The sequence below is a fragment of the Megalobrama amblycephala genome, linkage group LG10 (assembly GCF_018812025.1).
Source record: "Megalobrama amblycephala isolate DHTTF-2021 linkage group LG10, ASM1881202v1, whole genome shotgun sequence".
In the NCBI taxonomy this organism is placed as follows: Eukaryota; Metazoa; Chordata; class Actinopteri; order Cypriniformes; family Xenocyprididae; genus Megalobrama; species Megalobrama amblycephala.
Window position 1 is genome coordinate 35,479,151 of NC_063053.1, and position 20,581 is coordinate 35,499,731.

Sequence of the window (20,581 nt, forward strand, 5' to 3'; positions counted from 1 at the left end):
ATCCATGGTAAACAGTCCTTAGAGGAGGAGGTTTTGGGCCGTGGTAAGCTCTTGTACCAGGCCATGAGTCTGGGCCAATCTCTCCGGGCGGTCGGCTGTGTGGATGACAAGGAGTTGGTGCAGGCAAAGCTAGACAACATGAACAGCAGCTATATGGAGCTGCAGGAGCATTGCCGGCAGAAGGCCGAGTTAATGCGACAGGCCCTGGCTAATGCGCAGCTCTTTGGGGAGGACGAAGTGTCCCTAATGACCTGGCTCGATGAGGTGCACCGCAAACTGAGCGAAGTCTCGATTCAAGACTACACGACGGCCGTGCTCGCAAAACAGCACGCCGAGCAGCTGGTACTTTACAAGCTCCTCCTCTTAAGGCTTCCTTCCCTTTGTTTTGATCATTTAATTTCTCTGTCTTCTGTGGTGTGGTGTTATTTCTGTATCGCTCTGTTAGAAGATGACTGACGTATGTTTCAATGTCCAGGCTCTTCATGAAGACATTGAGTTGAGGAAACAAAACATCGAACAGGCCATCCTAAATGGGTTAGAACTGTTGAAACAGTCCACAGGTAAGATTAAAGAAAAAACCCTTAGTCAATATTTGGAAGGTTTGCTGTTTGATGAGAAGTTTTCTCTGTTTTGTGTTCACTTTCATTCAGGCGATGAGGTTGTCGTCATCCAAGGTAAACTGGATGGAATAAAGACGAGGTATTCAGAGATCAACACAATGAGCAGCAATGTTTCAAAGACTCTGGACAAAGCCCTGTCTCTTGCCACTAAGCTGCAAAACACCCACGAGGAGCTGAGCTCCTGGCTGGAGAAGGTAGAGTCCGAGCTGACTACATTTAAAGCTGAAGAACCAGTCGGAGAGCAGCTCACTTGCTTGCAAGAGAGGCAGAAAGTAAGTGCTGCAGCATTTTAACCCATTGGAAAGAAAATTCACAACAGTGTTTATGCTAAGGCACTTAGAATACCAAACAAATGGAGTCTTTAAAGGGGCTGTTTACATGACACCACTTGCATATAAAAACAAAAAAGTTTTTATGAGTTTTGGTCGTTCATTTACATGATAATGGCGTTTTGGGGGCCTGAAAATGCAAACGTTTGAAAATGCGTTTCAAAGTGAAAGTTTTTGACTTTCACTGATATGATACTGTTATCGTCTCTGTATAACCTAAAAAAAAAAACGTGAATTTGTGAAAACGGTGATGTCATGCACATGTGTATTACGTGTTCAGTCTATAGGCATGCAGTGTTTCTTTATGAAGTGACATCTACTGGCCTGACAGCAAAATACAGCGTTTTTAGCTGTCTTCATGGAACCGTGTGATCAAGTATCATTTTGACATCTGTGTTGTCTGTATGCGAAAAGGCAAAGGGATAACTTTTCCGTTTTTAGTACATCGTTGTGTGTAAACGTACCCTAAGTCTCCTTCTTATTTGTGTCCTTCCTAGTTTCAGAAGAGATCTCAATAATATCTCAAACTGTGCTCAGATTTGCCAGACTAAATTATATGGTCTTTGATGTCCAACTTTATTGCTGAAACATAACTGAGAATTAAAATCAAATATAACTCCTATAAAAAGCTTGCAAAGACTGGCTGATGGCAATATAATGCTAATGTTGAATAAAAAAAAATGCAGTTAAAATAAGACAGGTTATATATATATATATATATATATATATATATATATATATATATATATATATATATATATATATATATTAAGGTGTCATTGTTACAGTGAAATTACACAAATAAGTACTTAACAACTAATAATTAACATCACATGTACTTATAGGTTTAGGGATAGTTGCTTGTAAGCATGCATAATTTGCTGATATTACTCTAGTAAGTACATGTAACATGCATAACAAGAACACTCTAAAATAAAGTGACACCAAAAACTCTAGCTCACACATTAAAACCCTTAAGAAAAATCTACTTAAAATTAACAGAAAAATATTTTAAAATGGAAAGTGTTTTTAATATTCAAATACACTCATAATTGGTTGGTTAAATCAGTTTATCCTTTATTTGTGACATTCAGACTCTGCTGAAGGACGTGAAGGATCAGAAGCCACTGGTCGACTCTCTTAATGAAGTAAGCAGCGCTCTGCTGGAACTCGTCCCGTGGCGAGCGAGAGAAGGGTTGGACAGGATGGTCACAGATTACAACGAGCGCTACAGATCGGCCAGCGATGCCATTACACAGCATGTGGACCAGACTGGAGCTGCCATCTTAAAATCCCAGCAGGTATGGCGGTTCTCAGCTGCTTGAGAAAGTAACACCACCCATATATTAGGAAGATTCACAATGAAGTTTTGTTGAAAAGCCCAAACAATGAAGCGCCTGTGATTGCTGCCAAGAGTGATCAGCCTCATTGTGCTGTTAATTCTTAATGCTTTATAGTCATCCAAACTTAATTTATCCTCTTGAGTCGCCTTGATGGTATTTACATAATAAACTAATGGAGTGTGACCCAGATTGATTTCATTTGCATCACATTAGTGTGTTTATATCATTTATACTGATTAGTTTATGCATAGCTGACCTAGTTTTGAAAATACTATATACAATAAAATACTAATAAGATATAATACATTTTAATATATATATATTACAAGTAACAACCTGTCTTCATCTGCTGAATATTCACAGTGTTGTTATGTAAATGTAGGGGATCATGTAAATGAGTTCATAGATGTGTGAATTTCTGAATGGCTTGATTTTGCTGCTTTGTTTCCATGAATTCTCTGGGTTGTGCATTATGAACATATAAAATATGTGTATAATACATCAAACTCAATTCATCTTGATTTGTTTTATTTACAATTAAATGTATGCATTTTGTTAGAACTGCATGGAATACTAGAAATGCATATCACATAGCACGATTTGCTTGCTTTTCCTCTGATGTGCAGTTTGATCAGGCGGCTGCCGCAGAGCTGGAGTGGCTGACGGAGGCGGAGAAGAAGTTGTTGTGCCTTGGAGATGTCAGGCTTGAGCCGGAGCAGACCACAGCTCAGCTACAGGCTCAGAAGGTCGGTCGGGCATTTGCGTGGTCATCTTTAACATATACATTATAAAGCGCACATTGTCTAAAGCTCGCTTTCTCCTCCAGAGCTTCTCCATGGACATTATGAGGCATAAAGATGCTGTGGATGACATTGTGAAGACCGGCGAGGCCATTATGAACAGCAAAGATGAAGCAGAGAAGCAGGCGTTGAGGGTAAATATAAGTACATTTATAAAGAAAGGGAGCCTAAGCTGTGTAACATAGAGGTAAAATCACTGTGGTCTCGTACAGGTGAAGCTCCAGGCCTTGTCGGAGAAATACAGCGTGGTTAGTCAGCTGAACTCGGAGCGCTGTCTGCAGCTGGAGAGAGCTCATTCTCTAGCCTGCCAGTTCTGGGAGACATACGATGAACTGTGGCCATGGCTGCAGGAGACGAGAACTACCTTCACTCAGCTGTCCCAGCCGGCTATTGAGTACGAAGCCCTTCGACAGCAACAAGAGGAGCTGAGGGTAAGAACTAGATCATTCCTATTACAGTCAATGAAGCTGTAGACATGGGAAGTGCCTGATGCAGCGCACACCTACTCATCATCTGTCTGAAATAAAATCATTTGTTTACACTTGATTTTGATGGTCCACTTTAGACATTCTGTTGACCAGGGCCAGTAACACCCGCCAATCCACCAAATGCAGGTGGATTTCAGCAGTGGCGTGTAACACTAGCCTACTAGTCACTCCTTCTTTGACAGGTTGAATTTTATATATAACATATGTACGTGTACTTACATTGTACTTACTTAAGGAAATACTGGGTTATATAAGGTAACTACATGGGTTAAGGTTAGGTTTAAGGGTAGGTTCAGGGTTAGTACCTAGTTATTACCCAGTTATTGTAATTACTGTAAAAAGTACATCGTATGTACACTGAGAACAGGACTGTAAAATAAAGTGCTACCCATTTTTCAATTGTAGACTTTTAAAATAATCTGAATAATCAGAAATAATAAACTAAGTGCATTGTAGTGTTGTCAAAAATATTGATTTTTCAATACGTCATTATTGAAATATCTGACACATTTCCAATACTCATTTTCCACAGAATAGACACACAATACCAGCTGCTCTCTCTCTCTCTCTCTCTCTCTCTCATCTCTCCGACAGCCAGTCGACACACAAACCACCTCGTTTCATTTGCTCCGAATGAATATTGTTGATGTTACAGAGCTTGAATTTCAGCATCAGATTGCGTATATTGCGCACAATTTTACTCATTCCCGCAGATTTTCTGCCCACACCCAAAGTGCGCACACATAAAGCTGCCTCTCAGTGCTAAATTGAGTTATTTTTTGCTGCTTAAACAGTCAAATACAGACAAAATAATGTAAAAATGCCGGTCTTGGCGAGTATTCATGTAAACACAGTCAGTTATGTTTTAAGTGAACGTAAACAGAAAGAAAACGCATGTGTAACAGTATAATGGATCCGTGTATCAGGTCTTAAAGTGACAGCAGCCAAATAAACCTGCTGACAAATTATGAGATAATATTAAAAATATCCATATGGCAGTTTTTCCCCATGGTATTAATGTCAAAATTGTGGTCAGTGAAAATGCTGAGTGGCTACTAACTTTGGAAAACCACTAGCCACAGTGACTAGTGAGCAAAAAAGTTAATATCCAGCCCTGCTGTTGACTATAAGTAATGTTGCACCTACATGTCGACTAACTCTCATTAGAGTATTAGTAGACTATTAGGGGTAGTAGAATACATTGACATACAGTTGTAAAGTTACTTATAAAATGGCAGATGGAGCAATAATAACTGACATGATCCATGATTACATGATATTTTTAGTGATATTTGTAAATTGTCTTTCTAAATGTTTCGTTAGCATGTTGCTAATGTACTGTTAAATGTGGTTAAAGTTACCATCGTTTCTTACTGTATTCACTGAGACAAGAGCCGTCGCTATTTTCATTTTTAAACACTTGCAGTCTGTATAATTCATAAACACAACTTCATTCTTTATAAATCTCTCCAACAGTGTAGCATTAGCCGTTAGCCACGGAGCACTATCAAACTCATTCAGAATCAAATGTAAACATCCAAATAAATACAATACTCACAGGAATCGACGCATGCATGCAGCAAGAATGACGAACATCTTGTAAAGATCAATTTGAGGGTTATATTAGCTGTGTGAACTTTGTTTATGCACTGTATTATAGTCGAGAGCTCAGGAGGGCAGGGAGCGAGAGATTTAAAGGGGCCGCAGCCTGAATCGGTGCATAGTTAATGATGCCCCAAAATAGGCAGTTAAAAAAATTAATTAAAAAAATCTATGGGGTATTTTGAGCTGAAACTTCAGACACATTCAGGGGACACCTTAGACTTATATTACATCTTTTGAAAAGACGTTCTACGGCACCTTTAAACAGAACTTTCAGATTGTGAAATCAGAAATTAGTGCATGTAAACGTACCTAGTGTGTGGTGATGAGGTGATTCTTCCAGTGTAGACACGTTGAAGAAATTTACAGACATATGGACATAAGAAATGTCATATACAGTGCAGTTGCTGGCATTTTAATTAAGCAATATGCTGTTCATTTTACCATGGCTTTCTGTTTTGCCTTGTGCTTAACTGTCACAAAATCACTGTAATGCAGCGCCTTGGATGGCTTAGTGCTTCATTAGAGTGGTTAAGAGGATAAAGTATTATGTACCTCAGTGGCCTGACAGATGCTATGTGAGATCTGCGTGATATGTTGTCGGACTGTGCTTGATCTTTAACAGTTTTTTGCTGATAATGTTGTAAACAATCCGGTGCATTTTATTCTGATGATATTAATCTTTCCATCTTCAGCAAATGAGGGAGCTGATAGCAGAGCACAAGCCACACATTGACAAGATGAATAAAACTGGCCCTCAGCTGGTGGAGTTGAGTCCCACAGAGGCCACGGCCATCAGAGACAAATACCAGGCCACCGACAGACTGTACGGCCAGCTTAAAGTCGACGTCAAGCACAGAGCAGCTGCCCTGGATGAGGCCATCTCCAAATCCACCCAGGTACACTTTCTGTATATTCTGTATACTCTTTTTTCATTGTCAACCAGTGTTCCTCCCTCTTACTCATAGAAATAATACAGTAAAATACAGTAAAAACAGTGATATTGTGAAATATTATTGCAATTTCAAATAAGTGTTTTCTATGTGAATAAACATTTAACATTATGAATCTTTACTTTCACTTTTGATGAATGTCATGCATCCTTGCATTCAAAAATGAATACTTAGCCCAAACTTTTAAATGGTAGTGCATCATGGTTTCCACAAAAATATTAAGTAGCAAAACTGTTTCTAGAGCAACAAATCAGCAAATTAGAATGATTTCTTTTGATGCTGAAAAGTCAGCTTTGATCACAAAAATAAAAAATATTTCAAGATATATTAAAATAGAAAACAGTCATTTTAAATTGTAATAATTTTCAACAGTATTTCTGTTTTTATTATATTTTTATCAAATGAATACTGCCTTAGTGAGCATAAAGAGTCTTCTTTCAAAAACATAATTATTCCAGACTTTTGAGCAGTACTGTAAGTATTTAAATGACTCTTGTAAATCATTTCTCCACAGTTCCATGATAAGATTGACCCCATGCTGGAGTCTCTGGAGCGCATCGCCGAACGCCTGCGCCAGCCTCCGTCCATCTCCGTCGAGGTGGAGAAGATCCGTGAGCAGATATCAGAGAACAAAGCGGTGACTGTAGACCTGGAGAAGCTTCAGCCGTCGTATGAGACGCTCAAGCAGCGAGGAGAGGAGATGATCGCTCGCTCCGAAGGAGCAGACAAGGACCTTTCAGCCAAAGGTAACTATGCTGTCATCATCTCGCCGTATCTGGGCTTGAGTGACGGTGTTAGTGTCACTGAGATAATATTGTAATTTTTTTTTTTTTTTATAATATTTTGAATTAATTTTTATTTAAATATTTTCTATTTTCTTTTAAATTTTAAACTTTTAGTAAAGGTGTTGTGTGTAATATGTCTTTATATGGAGTCAAATTAATGCCTTAAAGTTTTGCACAAAAATAAAGTTTTGCAAAAAAAAAAAAGAATTTAGCAATAAAAAAATGTTTTGCAAACAAAAATAAAGAATTGCAAAGGAAAAATAAAGTATTGAGCAGAAAAAAATAAGTTTTGCAAGCAAAAATAATAAATTGCAAAATAAAATAACGTAGTGCAAAAATAAAAATATAATCAATTACAAACATCAGTGACAGCTGTAATCCTATTTTATCTTTGCCACATATTTTTATGCTCAAATCTACTAAATCATTTGCAACGCTCATTTTATTCTGCGTTTCAGTCAAGCGTGCGCTCACGATACCGGTTTTCCTTTGCGCTGCACTTTTCTGTGCGGTTCTCTTTATGGCACTGATTTGACGTGGGGGTGGAGTCAAGAAACGGGGGCACGCCCCCGCGAAACACGTCATCTGTTCTGATCTGTTCTGTCGCAGATCGCAACAGAACAGATCAAGCATAGAGACAGAGCGCATTTATTATAATCTGAAAACCATGCACACCGGGGGGAAAAACAATCCAACCGTCTCCATTGACTTTGTATTGCATGAGGCTGCCTTCGTCTTTTCTGACTCATTACAAAAAACAGAACAATGCCTAAAAGCTGCTGTGTGACAAGGTGTACAGCTAACAAGCTAAAAAACCCAGAAATAAGTTTTTATAAGCTGCCGACCCCAAAAAACGAATGTTTAAGGACACAAAAGTGGATACAGGCAGTGAGACAGAGCGCAGCGGGTCATATTACTATAAGAAATGCATTGGAGGGGGTCGTAATCGGCGACAACATATGCTAAACAAACCAACAAAAACAAACCATTCATTATTTTTAACAATGTCAAAGAATTATTTCACCTGTCGCCGATTACGTCCCCCCCCAATGCATTTTATTTTTATTTTTTTTGCAATTTATTATTTTTGTTTGCAAAACGTATTTTTTTCCGCTCAATACTTTATTTTTCCTTTGCAATTCTTTATTTTTGTTTGCAAAACATTTTTTTATTGCTCAATTCATTTTTGTGTTTTGCAAAACTTTATTTTTGTGCAAAACTTTAAGGCATTAATTTGACTCCATATCTTTATAGTTTTTATACATTTAATTTTTTTGTTATTTTAGTTAGTGATGCATCGATTCTTTAAAATCTCTGCCATCCAATAAGCGTTGTGCTTTGTTACTTTTGAAATTAATCAAATCTCAACTTTCAAATTGATAACAATAAATGTTGTTTCAATGCTCTTTAATGAATAAACTCAATCGTGAAACTTGTTAACTTGATTTTATTAACTATAAAAACATAACTCTAGAGAGGAGCATTTTGCATATCTTTTAATTATTTTTTATAATTTTAGATTTAGTTAGCTATAATAACCCTGTTGCGTGACTACTCGATTTTAAGGCAGTGTGACAGAATGCGTATTGTTTTGGACATGATGACACCTCCCTTCTTTTGTTTCATTTGAAGCTGTTCAAGATAAGCTGGACCAGATGGTGTTTCTATGGAATGACATCCAAGCTCTTCTGGAGGAAAGAGAGGCCAAGCTCCTGGATGTCATGGACTTAGCCGAGAAGTTCTGGTGTGATCACTGCGCTCTCATCGTCACCATCAAGGACACGCACGATCTGCTGAGAGAGCTGGAGGAGCCTGGAGTCGATCCTTCAGTGGTCAAGCAACAGCAAGAGTCTGTGGAGGTCTGGAGGCTTCAGAACAGAGAGTCTGATGTTCATTCAGCTTCGTGCAACAACTTCATAGTCGTTGTTTTGCTCCACAGAGCTTCAGAGAAGAGATTGACGGGCTGCAGGAGGAACTGAATGTGGTCCAGAATCTGGGAGCTGAGCTCATGACAGCGTGTGGAGAACCTGATAAACCTGTCATCAAGAAAAGTATAGATGAGGTAATGATGTCAAAGGAGAACGGTTGCTTCCCTTGCAAATAATGACCAAAGTAATCATAGTTTCTGCCAAAATACCATAGTTATTAGAGTAATTGTTGTAAATTATTGTAAAATCATAATATATTGATGTAAGCTTTCAGAATCTTTAATTTTGTTTTCTACGAAGTGAGGGCTAAAAGTAAGTTATCAAGGGTTATATTAAATTAAAGCTGTAGTAACTATGGCTTTCTTAATTATGGTTGTTTTTGTAAACGTTACAAAAGTTCTAAAGTGTTTTGGATGCTTTAAAAATGATGAACTTAGTCTATCCAGCATTACATGTGTGAGGTTAGGGTTTACCTTAGGTGTAATTATTTTATTAATATAAAAATAATAAAGAGTGAACAAGTATAAGTCTCTCTGTGACACTGCACTGATCACAAAAACGGGATAAACGTTCTTCATTTTTGTGATGGTGGAATTTTACATGGAGTTTCTAAATTAATAGATAAAATAGCAATTTAAAAACTTTAGGCATCCTACAACACATAACGATGATGGTAATTTGTGTTAGGATGTTCCTGCTGGATGAGTCAGAGTTGGCGTCACACTGTCTGACCACATCTTGTACGTCCCACAGGTCAACTCAGCTTGGGAGACCCTGAACAAGACGTGGAAGGAGAGAGTAGAGACTCTAGAGGAAGCCATGCAAGCTGCGGTTCAGTTCCAGGACAGTCTCCAGGTTCATATGACACACACAGACCATTACACTCCCGATGACTCACACCACAGACCTGTCTGATCATTCAGCTGTGGCAAACTACTGTAACTAGTTGGTAGTCAGCGCAGTCTGATCGCCTGTCATGCTGAATGTGTTCATAGAGGAAAAGCGCTATTACATGAATGGGTCACACTTTATTCTGAGGTGACGTTGTTACGGTGTAATTACATATTGAAGAATTTGAACTAGCTACATGTACTTACTAAAAGTGTTTGGTTTAGGATTAATTGCTTACAATTATGCATAATTTAGTAAGTACATGTATAGCATGTATAACTACGTCAGCTTAAAATAAAGTGTTACCCATGAATGATTCATATGATGTGATTTAGCCCTGATGGGTGCCGAGAGGGTACATGGAGAATTTAAAAGAGAAAAATATATATATAAACTGTCAACTTTTTTTCTTTTTAATCAGAAAGTGAAGTGAAACTACTGGGAATTTGAAAGGGAAATTCTTTAGTGCTTAATTGTCATGGAAAAGTCACAGTGCAAAAAATGACTTTCCTATAACCATGATGACCCGGTGCTTTTTGTCACTGGCATATTGTATTCAGATCAAGAACATGCCCTGCTTTAATCATGTTAAAGGGGTTATATGTAGAATCCCTTGTTATTAGTGACACCGGTGGCTGTTAAGTGAACTGCAGCCAGCAATATACAGGTGCTGGTCATATAATTAGAATATCGTGAAAAAGTTCATTTTTTTATTGTAAATTATTTTTAAAAAATGAAACTTTCATTTACACTAGATTCCCTACATGTAAAGTAAAACATTTCAAAAGTTTTTTTTTTTTTTTTTTTTTATAAATTTGTTGATTAGAGCATACAGCTCATGAAAGTCCAAAATCCAGTATCTCAAAATATTAGAATATTTACATTTGAGTTTCATTAAATGACCATCCCTACAGTATAAATTCCGGGTATCTCTTGTTCTTTGAAACCACACTAATGGGGAAGACTGCTGACTTGGCAATGGTCCAGGAGACAATCATTGACAGCCTCCACAAAGAGGGTAAGTCACAGAAGGTCATTACTGAATGTGGTGGCTGTTTACAGAGTGATGTATCAAAGCATATTAAATGCAAAGTTGACTGGAAGGAAGAAATTGGGTAGGCAAAGGTGCACAAGCAACAGGGATGACCACAAGCTTGAGAATACTGTCAAGTAAAGCCGATTCAAACACTTGGGAGAGCTTCACAATGAGTCAAATGAAGCCAGAGTCAGTGCATCAAGAGTCACCACACTCAGACATCTTCAGGAAAAGGACTAGCAAGCTACTTCTGAAACAGAAACAACGTCAGAAGCATCTTACCTGGGCTAAGGAGAAAAAGAACTGGACAGTGAACAGTAGTCGAAAGTCCTCTTTTCAGATAAAAGTCAATTTTGCATTTCATGTTGAAATCATGGTCCCAGAGTCTGAAGGAAGACTGGAGAGGCACAGAATCCAAGCTGCTTGAAGTCTAGTGGGAAGTTTCTGAAGTCAGTAATGATTTGGGGGGCTGTGACGTCTGCTGGTGTTGGTCCACTGTGTTTTATCAAGTGCAAAGTCAATGCAGCCATCTTCCAGCAGATTTTGGAGCACTTTATGCTTCCATCTGCTGACAAGCTTTATGGAGATGCTGATTTCCTTTTCCAGCAGGACTTTAGCACCTGCCCACAGTGCAAAAACCACTTCCAAGTGGTTTGCTGACCATGATATTACTGTGCTTTATTGGCCAGCCAACATGCCTGACCCCTGAATCTATGGGATATTTTCAAGAGAAAGATGAGAAACAGTCGATCCAACAATATACAGATGATCTGAAGGCTCAATAGTGCCTCAGCAGTGCACAGGCTGATCACTTCCATGCCACACTTCACTGATGCTGTAATTTGTGCTAGGAGCAAGTCATTTGCTGTAATATGTGCTGCCCACCAAGTATTGAGTGTACAAATGAACATACTTTAAAGAACTTGAACTTTTCTGTTTTGAAAATCCATTTTTGATTGATCTTAGTAAATATTCTAATATTTTGAGAGCTGTACGCTCTAATCATCAAAATTCAAAAAAAAAAAAAAAAACACTTTTGAAATGTTTTACTTTACATGTAGGAAATCTAGAATATATGAAAGTTTCATTTTAAAAAATAATTTACAATAAAAAAATGAACTTTTTCACGATATTCTAATTATATGACCAGCACCTGTACATTCCTTATGCACACATAAAGTACAAGAGACTGAACGTGATTCAAGATCCCATTGTTCTCAGGGCGAAGGTCTTTTTTGTTCCTTGCTTAGAGGCACAAAGAAGTTGGAAATACCTTTGCAGTGATATACTGTTAATGAACATCCACACTGCTGTGATGTTTAGATGAATATGTAAATATGTGCTGCGCACTTTCCTCTCAATAACAATATAATCACACAACAAAAATGACAGCTGTGAGAAAACAGCTGTTAAGAAAGCATCTGATCATAGTGATGTGGATGTGTTTGCACCAGCTCTGTGATTCACCTGCATCATGTCGACAGATGAGGTCATTAAAATGACACTGTTATGATAGTTTGATTATAAAGTATATCTGAGATTATAGACTATTTAGATCTGGCTATATGAGTCTACAATTTGAATAACTCCCTTTTCTTTGCATGACACAATGACATTACAGTACAGAATAACTCTTTCGGCATTATCCTGAACATAAGCATTTATGTCATGAGAGGCTTTTGAGAGCGTGTGTAAATGTCACATCCTTTAGATTTTACAGCAAAAACATCCTGAGTCCTTCACATAAAAATCAGACTACAGGCTTTCATAGACAACCTAGGAAGTTTTGTTACAAGCCGTTCACACATTGGCAATACAAAAAGCAAATTATATACATATAGCCTCTTTAAGGGAATGATTGACTTTTTATAGTTTTTAGTTTTATATCTCAATTATTCTCGCAGATATTTTATTTCATATCAAAGTGAATATCAACCAGTTGTACTTGTTTTCCCCAAACCCCAGATTGGAGTAGAGTCGGTTCAGGTGTGGCTTTTGTTCATTCTCACCGTCATCTGAGCCACATTTGTATCGGGGCTATAAGTGAAACTCGACTCGATGTAAAGCTCGGATGTTGTGCAGCCTGTGACAATAGTTTTCCCCTCCTCTGCAGAACATGTTTGACTCAGTGGATATTATGGAAAGCAAACTGGATTCGATGCCGCCCGTGGGCACAGACCTGGAGACTGTGAAACAACAGATTGAGGAGCTGAAGGTATTGATTTACTGTTCTTGTGTGGGAGATTTTCTCATACCCATGACACAGTGCTTTCTGTTCAAGTCAGATCAAAGTTTAGAGCTATTTATCTCCAGTCCCTTTCATTTTTGATTGTTTCATGAATATAATTGAGCTGACAGACCACACAGCAGCTGTGTTTACACTGAGCCATTCATTTGCTTCATCTTGTACAGTTGGCTTAAGCCTGCACAATTGAAAATCTTTGACCATTAATGTTTTTAAAATGGTTTACAGGTGAACCAACATGCTTTTAGTCCAAGATTTCATTTGTACACAATTCCTGAGAATTTACTAGTGGCAGAGATAGTTCACAATAGCCCAGCAGTGTGTTATTGTAGAGATATACAAACACAGCCATAGTGAGACAGTGATCTCATCACGTAATGTGTGCTGTTGTGTGTGTGAAGGAGTTCAAAGGTGACGCATACCAGCTACAGATTGAGATGGAAAGGCTGAACCATCAGGCCGGGCTCCTGCTAAAGAAGGTGGTCGAGGAATCCGACCGTACTTCCATCCTGGAGCCAATGACTGAGCTGAAAATGCTCTGGGAAAACCTGGATAAAAAGATTATCAACAGACAGGTCAGACACTGAGAAGGATCTCAACTTTAAAATCAGTGTAAAACCCATTTCACGTCTGTTAATGTGATGCATCTCAGAGTACAGCAGGATAGTCAAAAAAGGAGCAGATTTTATCCATCAGGAATTGATTGGATTGTAATCATGAAAGCCTGTTGGATTTATTGATTAATCATCTGATCATGGGTATTTAATCTAATCACAATTATTTGAGATAACTGCAATAATGGTGAAGTTTAAATCAATCACATTTTGCCATTCACATAAAAGAAATTTAAACGTTTGAAGAAATTTAATGCAAAAGTAGCAAAGAATAAAGAATAATTTAAAAAAAGTACAAAGATCTAAGGTCAGAGGTCTTCTTTTATATGAAATGAAGGCTTGTGGGTTTAATCATATTATTATTTAGTGCTGTCAATCGATTAAAAAATAACTAATTAATCGCATATTTTTTCTGTAATTAATTGCAATTAATCATAGTTAAAACATGTTTAATATTAATATAGAGTAATCATTTAATAGAGTTTTAATAAGTTTAATAAGTTTTAATAAGTTTTTGTATATTGTAATAATTTCACAGTTACTCTCCAAATTAATGTGGAAACAACTTAAAGAGACAGCCATTTTTTAAATGGCATCTTTTTATGAATGAAGGCCAGTATCACTGATATTATTACTGGTACTGATATCTCTATGAAAGCGATTTCTTTTAAACATTTATTATATATATATATATATATATATATATATATTAAGTGAACTTAAAACAATATTCACATAAACCCATTATAATAAATGTCACATTTACCTGTCTAACAGGTAGGAAATATGCAGAAACTGAATAAAGTTATCAAACACTACATTCTTCGCTGCATAAATGATCAATTAAAAATTATTAAAGCTACAATTATCTCTGTTACTTTTATTCTTTGATGAACATTAATGACAGACATCACAGCTGGTTTATTAGGCTGCTGTCACTTTAAGAGCTGCCATTACCGAATATGACGCAGATCTGACGCACATCTCATTTTCTCACAACTCTTTAAATTTATTTAAGACGTTATTTAACTCATTTAAGACTGCTCTTATGAGGATACTTGAAAAAATGGGCATTTTGGCATAATTCTGTGTGTTACTGTTCGTTCAAGGGCGAAAGAGAACTGGATACTGGCGCGTGTCTTTCTCTGCACACAAGTCATGTGCGCGTCACAGACAGCGCATTCTCGTTTGTCTTGTGGCGCTTTAATGGTTTAAAAGCATTTGCGTGAATAAGAGCGTGATCATATAGCGTAACGTTAGCCAAATTATGAAGGAAAACGCAGTATTTTAATGGCTGCTGTGTGTCTTCATCTCTTGTAGCACAAGCTGGAAGGTGCGCTGTTGGCTCTAGGACAGTTCCAGCATGCTTTAGATGAACTTCTGGCTTGGCTCACTCATACTGAAGAGCTGCTTAGTGAACAGAGGAAGGCCTGCGGAGACCCCAAAGCCATTGAGATCGAGCTCGCAAAGCACCACGTACGTCACGGGGAAAACAAACTCATAATGCGGTCATTAAGCCACAGAACCACAAGCACCGGAGATCTCACAATTTCTTTCCATTCTCTAGGTGTTGCAGAACGACGTGCTGGCCCATAAGACCACAGTGGAGGCGGTGAACAAGGCCGGCAGCGAGCTCATTGACTCCAGCGCTGGAGAGGAGGCTAGAGGTCTGCAGAACAAGCTGGAGAACCTCAACCAGCGCTGGAAGACGATCCTGGAGAAGACTGAGCAGAGATGGCAGCTTCTGGACAGTGCCCTTCTGCAGGTCAGGAGCGAGTACGAGCCAGACGGAGGCCTGGCAACCCTCTGGAATCTCAGAGGCCGAGCGTTTCCTAAAATGGAGATATGATTGATGATGTTCTCAACATGAGGCCAAAAATTTCCTCTCTTAATCTTAAAGAATGTGAAAGAGAAGCAGTAAAGGGTTCAATGTCCACATGCTCTCACTCACAGAGATTGCTTTGATGTGTGAACGCCTAAAGTTGACGTCAAATGACTTGACCGTACAAACTAAAATTTAGGAACAATTAAAAAGAACATAATTTGGTCATTATTAATTATACATGCATACATGGAACTCAGTAGAGGGTGAAGCTGCAATATCATGACAAAATCATTACTGTTGATTATTGCTCTTAATAATGATTATTAGTGTTGATTAATAGAACGTCATATTCTGGCTTAAGAAAAAACTGAAACATTCTGTTATTAAGTAAAAAAAAAAAAAGACCGTGTTAACTCTTTTTCTCCAGACGCCATTGTTCTTGTTGCAGAATCCCAACAAACTTGCCATTTTTAAGGCTAATAATGTGTGCTCATTAATCAAGCCTCTGTTCTCTGAACCCCACCCCTCCGGCCGGCGGTAATGAATGTGTGAACCCTATTGTTGTGACGCTGGCTGATCTGCTTTCTAGGCTCAAGGTTTCCATGGTGAGATTGAAGACATGCAGCAGTGGCTGAAAGTCACGGAGCGTCAGCTGTTAGCATCAAAGGCTCTGGGAGGCTTACCAGACACGGCCCGAGAGCAGCTCAACACCCATCTGGTACGTGTTTAATACTACAACAGATCTGCACACGTATGGCAAGCTTATAACAGCTAATGGACACGATATTTGTTTTGCGTATCAACAATTTTAATAACAGATTTATGCATTTGTTGTTGAAAACAGTTTTGCTGAGTTTGGTTTATCAAAGCTTTCTGTTAGAGAATGTTTATTATAAAAGTCTTGTTTACAGGAATAATTCTCCCCAAACTGAACATCTTGTCATCATTTACTCACATCATGACAGTCCCAATCCAAACCCACATGACTTTATTCTTTTCTTAATACAGCATGAAAAATCACCAAGCTCATCTCTATTTTCCATGCAAAATAGAAGAATACAGTGATCAGAATCGAATAAAAAAAGCAATATATAAATATTGAAATATAGAGTGTGAGTTTTATGAAATACATTCATCATTCAGTCTCATCTTGTGTTGCATAGAAGAAAAAAAGTCTTACAGGTTTAGAATGATTTAGTGGTGTCAGAAGTTTTGTCTTTAAATCTAACATGGGATGAAAAACAACAACGTTCACATTTTCTTTGGCTTTATTTCATTGTATTAAAGTGCAATAAAAACACTTTCAATTAAAAAAAAAATTTTTTTAAAGAGAAATTATTGACTTTTCACACTCTAATTTCTGCTGATCAATGAAGGAAATATTTCCAGTACACTCAAATATCAGAAATAACTCTTTGAATAGTAAACATATATTGAGTTAACACAATGTCTCTTGTTGTTTGTAGGAGCTCTGCAGTACATTGGAAGCGAAGGAGGAAATATACAAGCAACTTCTTCAGCGAGGGCAGCAGATTTTGGCCTTGACCCCTGAGGGTCAAGACAGCACCACTGAACTGGACCTACGCAACCTGCAGGACAAATGGGAATGTGTTCAGGCCAAAGTGATGGAGAGGAAGGTGAGAATTTACTCACTCTACTCTGTTAGCATTCTCTGTGTTCTTCCTGTCAGTTTGAATCATCATCATCATCATCATCATCATCATCACTGAGCTGATGGTTTGGATCCCAGAGCTGAAGTGTAGCTGTGATATCAGATCTGTGAGCTGTTGTGCTTTGATGTGGTCAGATGAATGATTCTTTTTCACTTGAGCACATGCCCAAAGTGAGTTATAAATCAGTACAGAACAAAGTAGGGTTGTCTGCGGTCTCAAAAAAAAAGTTGCTGAAGTGGAACAAGTGAATAGTTTAGACAAAAACAAACATTGTCATCATTTGCTCACCTTTGTCGTCGTTCCAAACCTGTATGATTTGTTTTTTCCACACAAAAAGAGAACATTTAAAGAATATTCACACTGCTCTTTTCCATACAATGAACGCATATGATATAATAAAACAGACCAAAAACGGCATAAAAGCAGCTTTAAAAAAGTAAGGTACAGTAAAAATAAGACTTAAATTATAGGTGAGTAAATGATGAGCGCATATTCAGTTTCTCAAAGTTCAAAATTGGCATGTGTTCAATGGAAAACAAAAGGCTTCTAAAATGTCCAAATCAGATCTGGCTGTTCATCGACTGACGTCAGATTAATGTAAATTTGATTTAGGTCGTTTTGCTGTGTTGAATCTAAGGCTTGGCAAAGACGCCTGTTTACAGCAGGAATTTGACCACACAAGCTCTCGTCAGATCGTCATCTGTAACATTTGTGAAGTCCTCCTTTAAAGTTTGCAGCTTTCACAAAAATAGCTCTTGACGTGATGCTAACCAGACATCACATTACATGCGGTGAGTCACATGCTGTTGATGTTGATGAGATCATTGAAGTTCTTGTCTCATATCCTCCTCTGCCTATCAGTGACACGAGGAAAGTGCTCCAAAAGTTAACATCATATTTCAACTTTCAAGAGGTGTCTTGCCACGTCTTGTTACTAACTTGCCTTTTCTAACACGTTTCCCAAACAGTCCTCCATCCTCATCTTCTATCGTCAAACCAGTCTATTCTCCACAATAAGCCTAACAGCTTATTACAGCAAGTCCCATCTCAAGCCCCACTGGTTGAACTAAACATTAATGCTTTGAAAATGCTGTTTACACTGTTCAGGAGGTCAACCTACGAATGACTTATAGTTGTCCCTGTGCATTAAACTGAGATAGAAGGATTTGTTTTAAAGACTTTTACGAAGTCTTGATGTTGTTTTTGGGCTCTACTAGAACAGGTTTTCCTGCTTGAATGTTGATTATTTTCCTCATATTCTCCATTGTTGCAGCTCCTCTCTTCCCAGTCTGTCAGTAACGCTCTGTTTAGTTCCTGTCTCTATGAAGCCCCTCCTTCTGGAAAGCACAATGTGCTCTGATTGGTGCAGTGCAGTGTGTTGTGACTGTTCAAGGGAAATGTCCCGCCCCTTACCATAATCACCAGTTTCAAAACACTACTAACTAACTCAACCAGGCCCCGCCCCTTTATTTTGCGTATGAATTATTTAAATGAAGAATATTGTGAAGAGAACTCAATGGAGGCGTTTCAGGAGTTCAGAAACACTGACACTGATATAGAGAAGAACTGGAGCTTTGCAGAGCTTTTTCATGCTCAAACAGCAACATTACACACTAAAGAAAGATGAAGATGGAAAAAAGCATAATAGGTCCTCTTTAATGTGTGTGTGTTTGATCGCCCATAGGTGAAACTGGAGGAAGCTCTGGCGCTGGCCACAGACTTCCATAACTCATTGCAGGATTTCATTAACTGGCTGACCCAGGCCGAACAGACCCTCACTATGATATCTCCTGCCTCTCTCATCCTCGAGACCATCATGTTCCAGATAGATGAGCATAAGGTCAGTACTCTTGACATGATAAACACCATGATATAACACTTGATGTCAATGCACTTTATCTATTTTCTAGATCTTATTGCGAACGATTCATCCGTTCATAAGTTTCATTTTAATTATTTTTTGACCTCATGGTTTTAAATCAAAAATTTTGTAACTAGGTCTTCCAGAGAAATGGCAGACTTTTCTCTGGTGACGTATACAGGACTCTCCAATGATTTAGGGGCCGTTTACATGACACCATTTTCAACTAAAAGTGGAAAACTTTTTATGCATTTTGGTCATTCATTTACACGACAACAGTGTTTTGGGGTCCTGAAAACTGAAAACTTTTGAAATCGGGTTTCAAACTGAACGTTTTTGAAAACAACACTGTTATTGTCTCTGTGTAAGCTACAAAAACAGAAATTTGTGAAAACGGTGACATCATGCACATGCCTATTACATGTTCAGTCTATAGGCGCATAGTGTTTCTTTACAAAGTGACATCGCCAACTACTGGCCTGGCAACAGAATACAGCATTTTTAGTCGTTTTCACGGATCTGTGTCAACGAGGATTGATTTGACAAATGTTGTCTTCTGTACAAAAAAAAAAAAAATGAAGAAAAAACTTTTCTTTATTTAGCATTTAAAACACGTAAACGTACCCAAAGTGTGCATAAACTCCACCCAAACAACCTCATGCTCATCTGCATACACTGTTGAGTGGCACACCCACATCTCAACATCCAATCAGCAACCGATGCATAGAACCAAGTCTCCTTTTTGGGTAATTCGTTATCCGTAATCCGTAATTTATCACGGATGTACATCATAATATGGACGAAAAGAACTTCTATTTCATCATGACTTATGAGCCATGTCTTTTCCTAAAATGGATCTGCTGGATTTCTGCAGGTGTTTGTGACTGAGGTGAACTCTCATCGGGATCAAATTATCGAGCTGGATAAGACAGGAACACACCTCAAGTACTTCAGTCAGAAACAGGATGTGGTGTTGATCAAGAACCTCCTGCTGAGCGTTCAAGGCCGCTGGGAGAAGGTCGTGCAGCGGTCAGTGGAGAGAGGACGCCAGCTGGACGATGCCAGAAAACGTGCCAAACAGGTGGGAAAAATGGTCCCGTGTGCTAGAACTAATTTAGAAAGCATGCAGTCACTATAGTAAAGATTGAATCACAGTGGACTTAATTGGACTTTTTTTCCACTGATCAACAGAATGAGACTCTTTAATGTCAAAGTGAAAACAGATCTCTACTAAGTGATTTTTTTTGTATCGTTTTATACTATTTTATTATATTACACATATTATATACATGTATTAATTTTAAATGTAAAATATTTTTTTATTATTATTATTTACAACACACCTAAATTGTCACTGGTGCAGAAAATTGCAGTAATCCCTCCATACTGTGGGGATTCTTCTCTGCAGCAGACTGTAAAAGGATAAAATAAATGTAGGAAAACACAGGGAAATCCCTGTATTGTCTATGCAGGACATATGCAGTGATTTGTTTTCCCCAAGCATAAAGCCAGAGCTTCACAGGAATGTCTTAAAACGACAATGTTGATGTCCTGGAGTAGCCAAGTCAAAGTCCAGATCTCAGTCCAA

General features: G+C 38.1%; 1 protein-coding gene across 12 annotated transcripts in view; it reads left to right on the forward strand.

Moving 5' to 3' along the window:
- Window positions 1-20,581, forward strand: part of dst (dystonin) — a 215,873-nt gene that overhangs the window by 165,241 nt on the left and 30,051 nt on the right. For 10 of the 12 annotated variants that reach the window (XM_048205886.1, XM_048205887.1, XM_048205888.1 and 7 more), the window contains 20 exons: window positions 16-342; window positions 476-560; window positions 651-892; window positions 2,044-2,250; window positions 2,919-3,038; window positions 3,119-3,226; window positions 3,305-3,523; window positions 5,878-6,081; window positions 6,650-6,881; window positions 8,553-8,779; window positions 8,860-8,982; window positions 9,602-9,703; window positions 12,889-12,990; window positions 13,422-13,595; window positions 14,955-15,110; window positions 15,202-15,399; window positions 16,049-16,177; window positions 16,926-17,096; window positions 18,817-18,972; window positions 19,868-20,074. In XM_048205886.1, coding sequence (XP_048061843.1) covers window positions 16-342; window positions 476-560; window positions 651-892; window positions 2,044-2,250; window positions 2,919-3,038; window positions 3,119-3,226; window positions 3,305-3,523; window positions 5,878-6,081; window positions 6,650-6,881; window positions 8,553-8,779; window positions 8,860-8,982; window positions 9,602-9,703; window positions 12,889-12,990; window positions 13,422-13,595; window positions 14,955-15,110; window positions 15,202-15,399; window positions 16,049-16,177; window positions 16,926-17,096; window positions 18,817-18,972; window positions 19,868-20,074 — 3,489 coding nt within the window. The remainder of the gene's footprint in view (window positions 1-15; window positions 343-475; window positions 561-650; window positions 893-2,043; window positions 2,251-2,918; window positions 3,039-3,118; window positions 3,227-3,304; window positions 3,524-5,877; window positions 6,082-6,649; window positions 6,882-8,552; window positions 8,780-8,859; window positions 8,983-9,601; window positions 9,704-12,888; window positions 12,991-13,421; window positions 13,596-14,954; window positions 15,111-15,201; window positions 15,400-16,048; window positions 16,178-16,925; window positions 17,097-18,816; window positions 18,973-19,867; window positions 20,075-20,581) is intronic. The other 2 variants (XM_048205891.1, XM_048205896.1) reach the window with 1 other exon arrangement.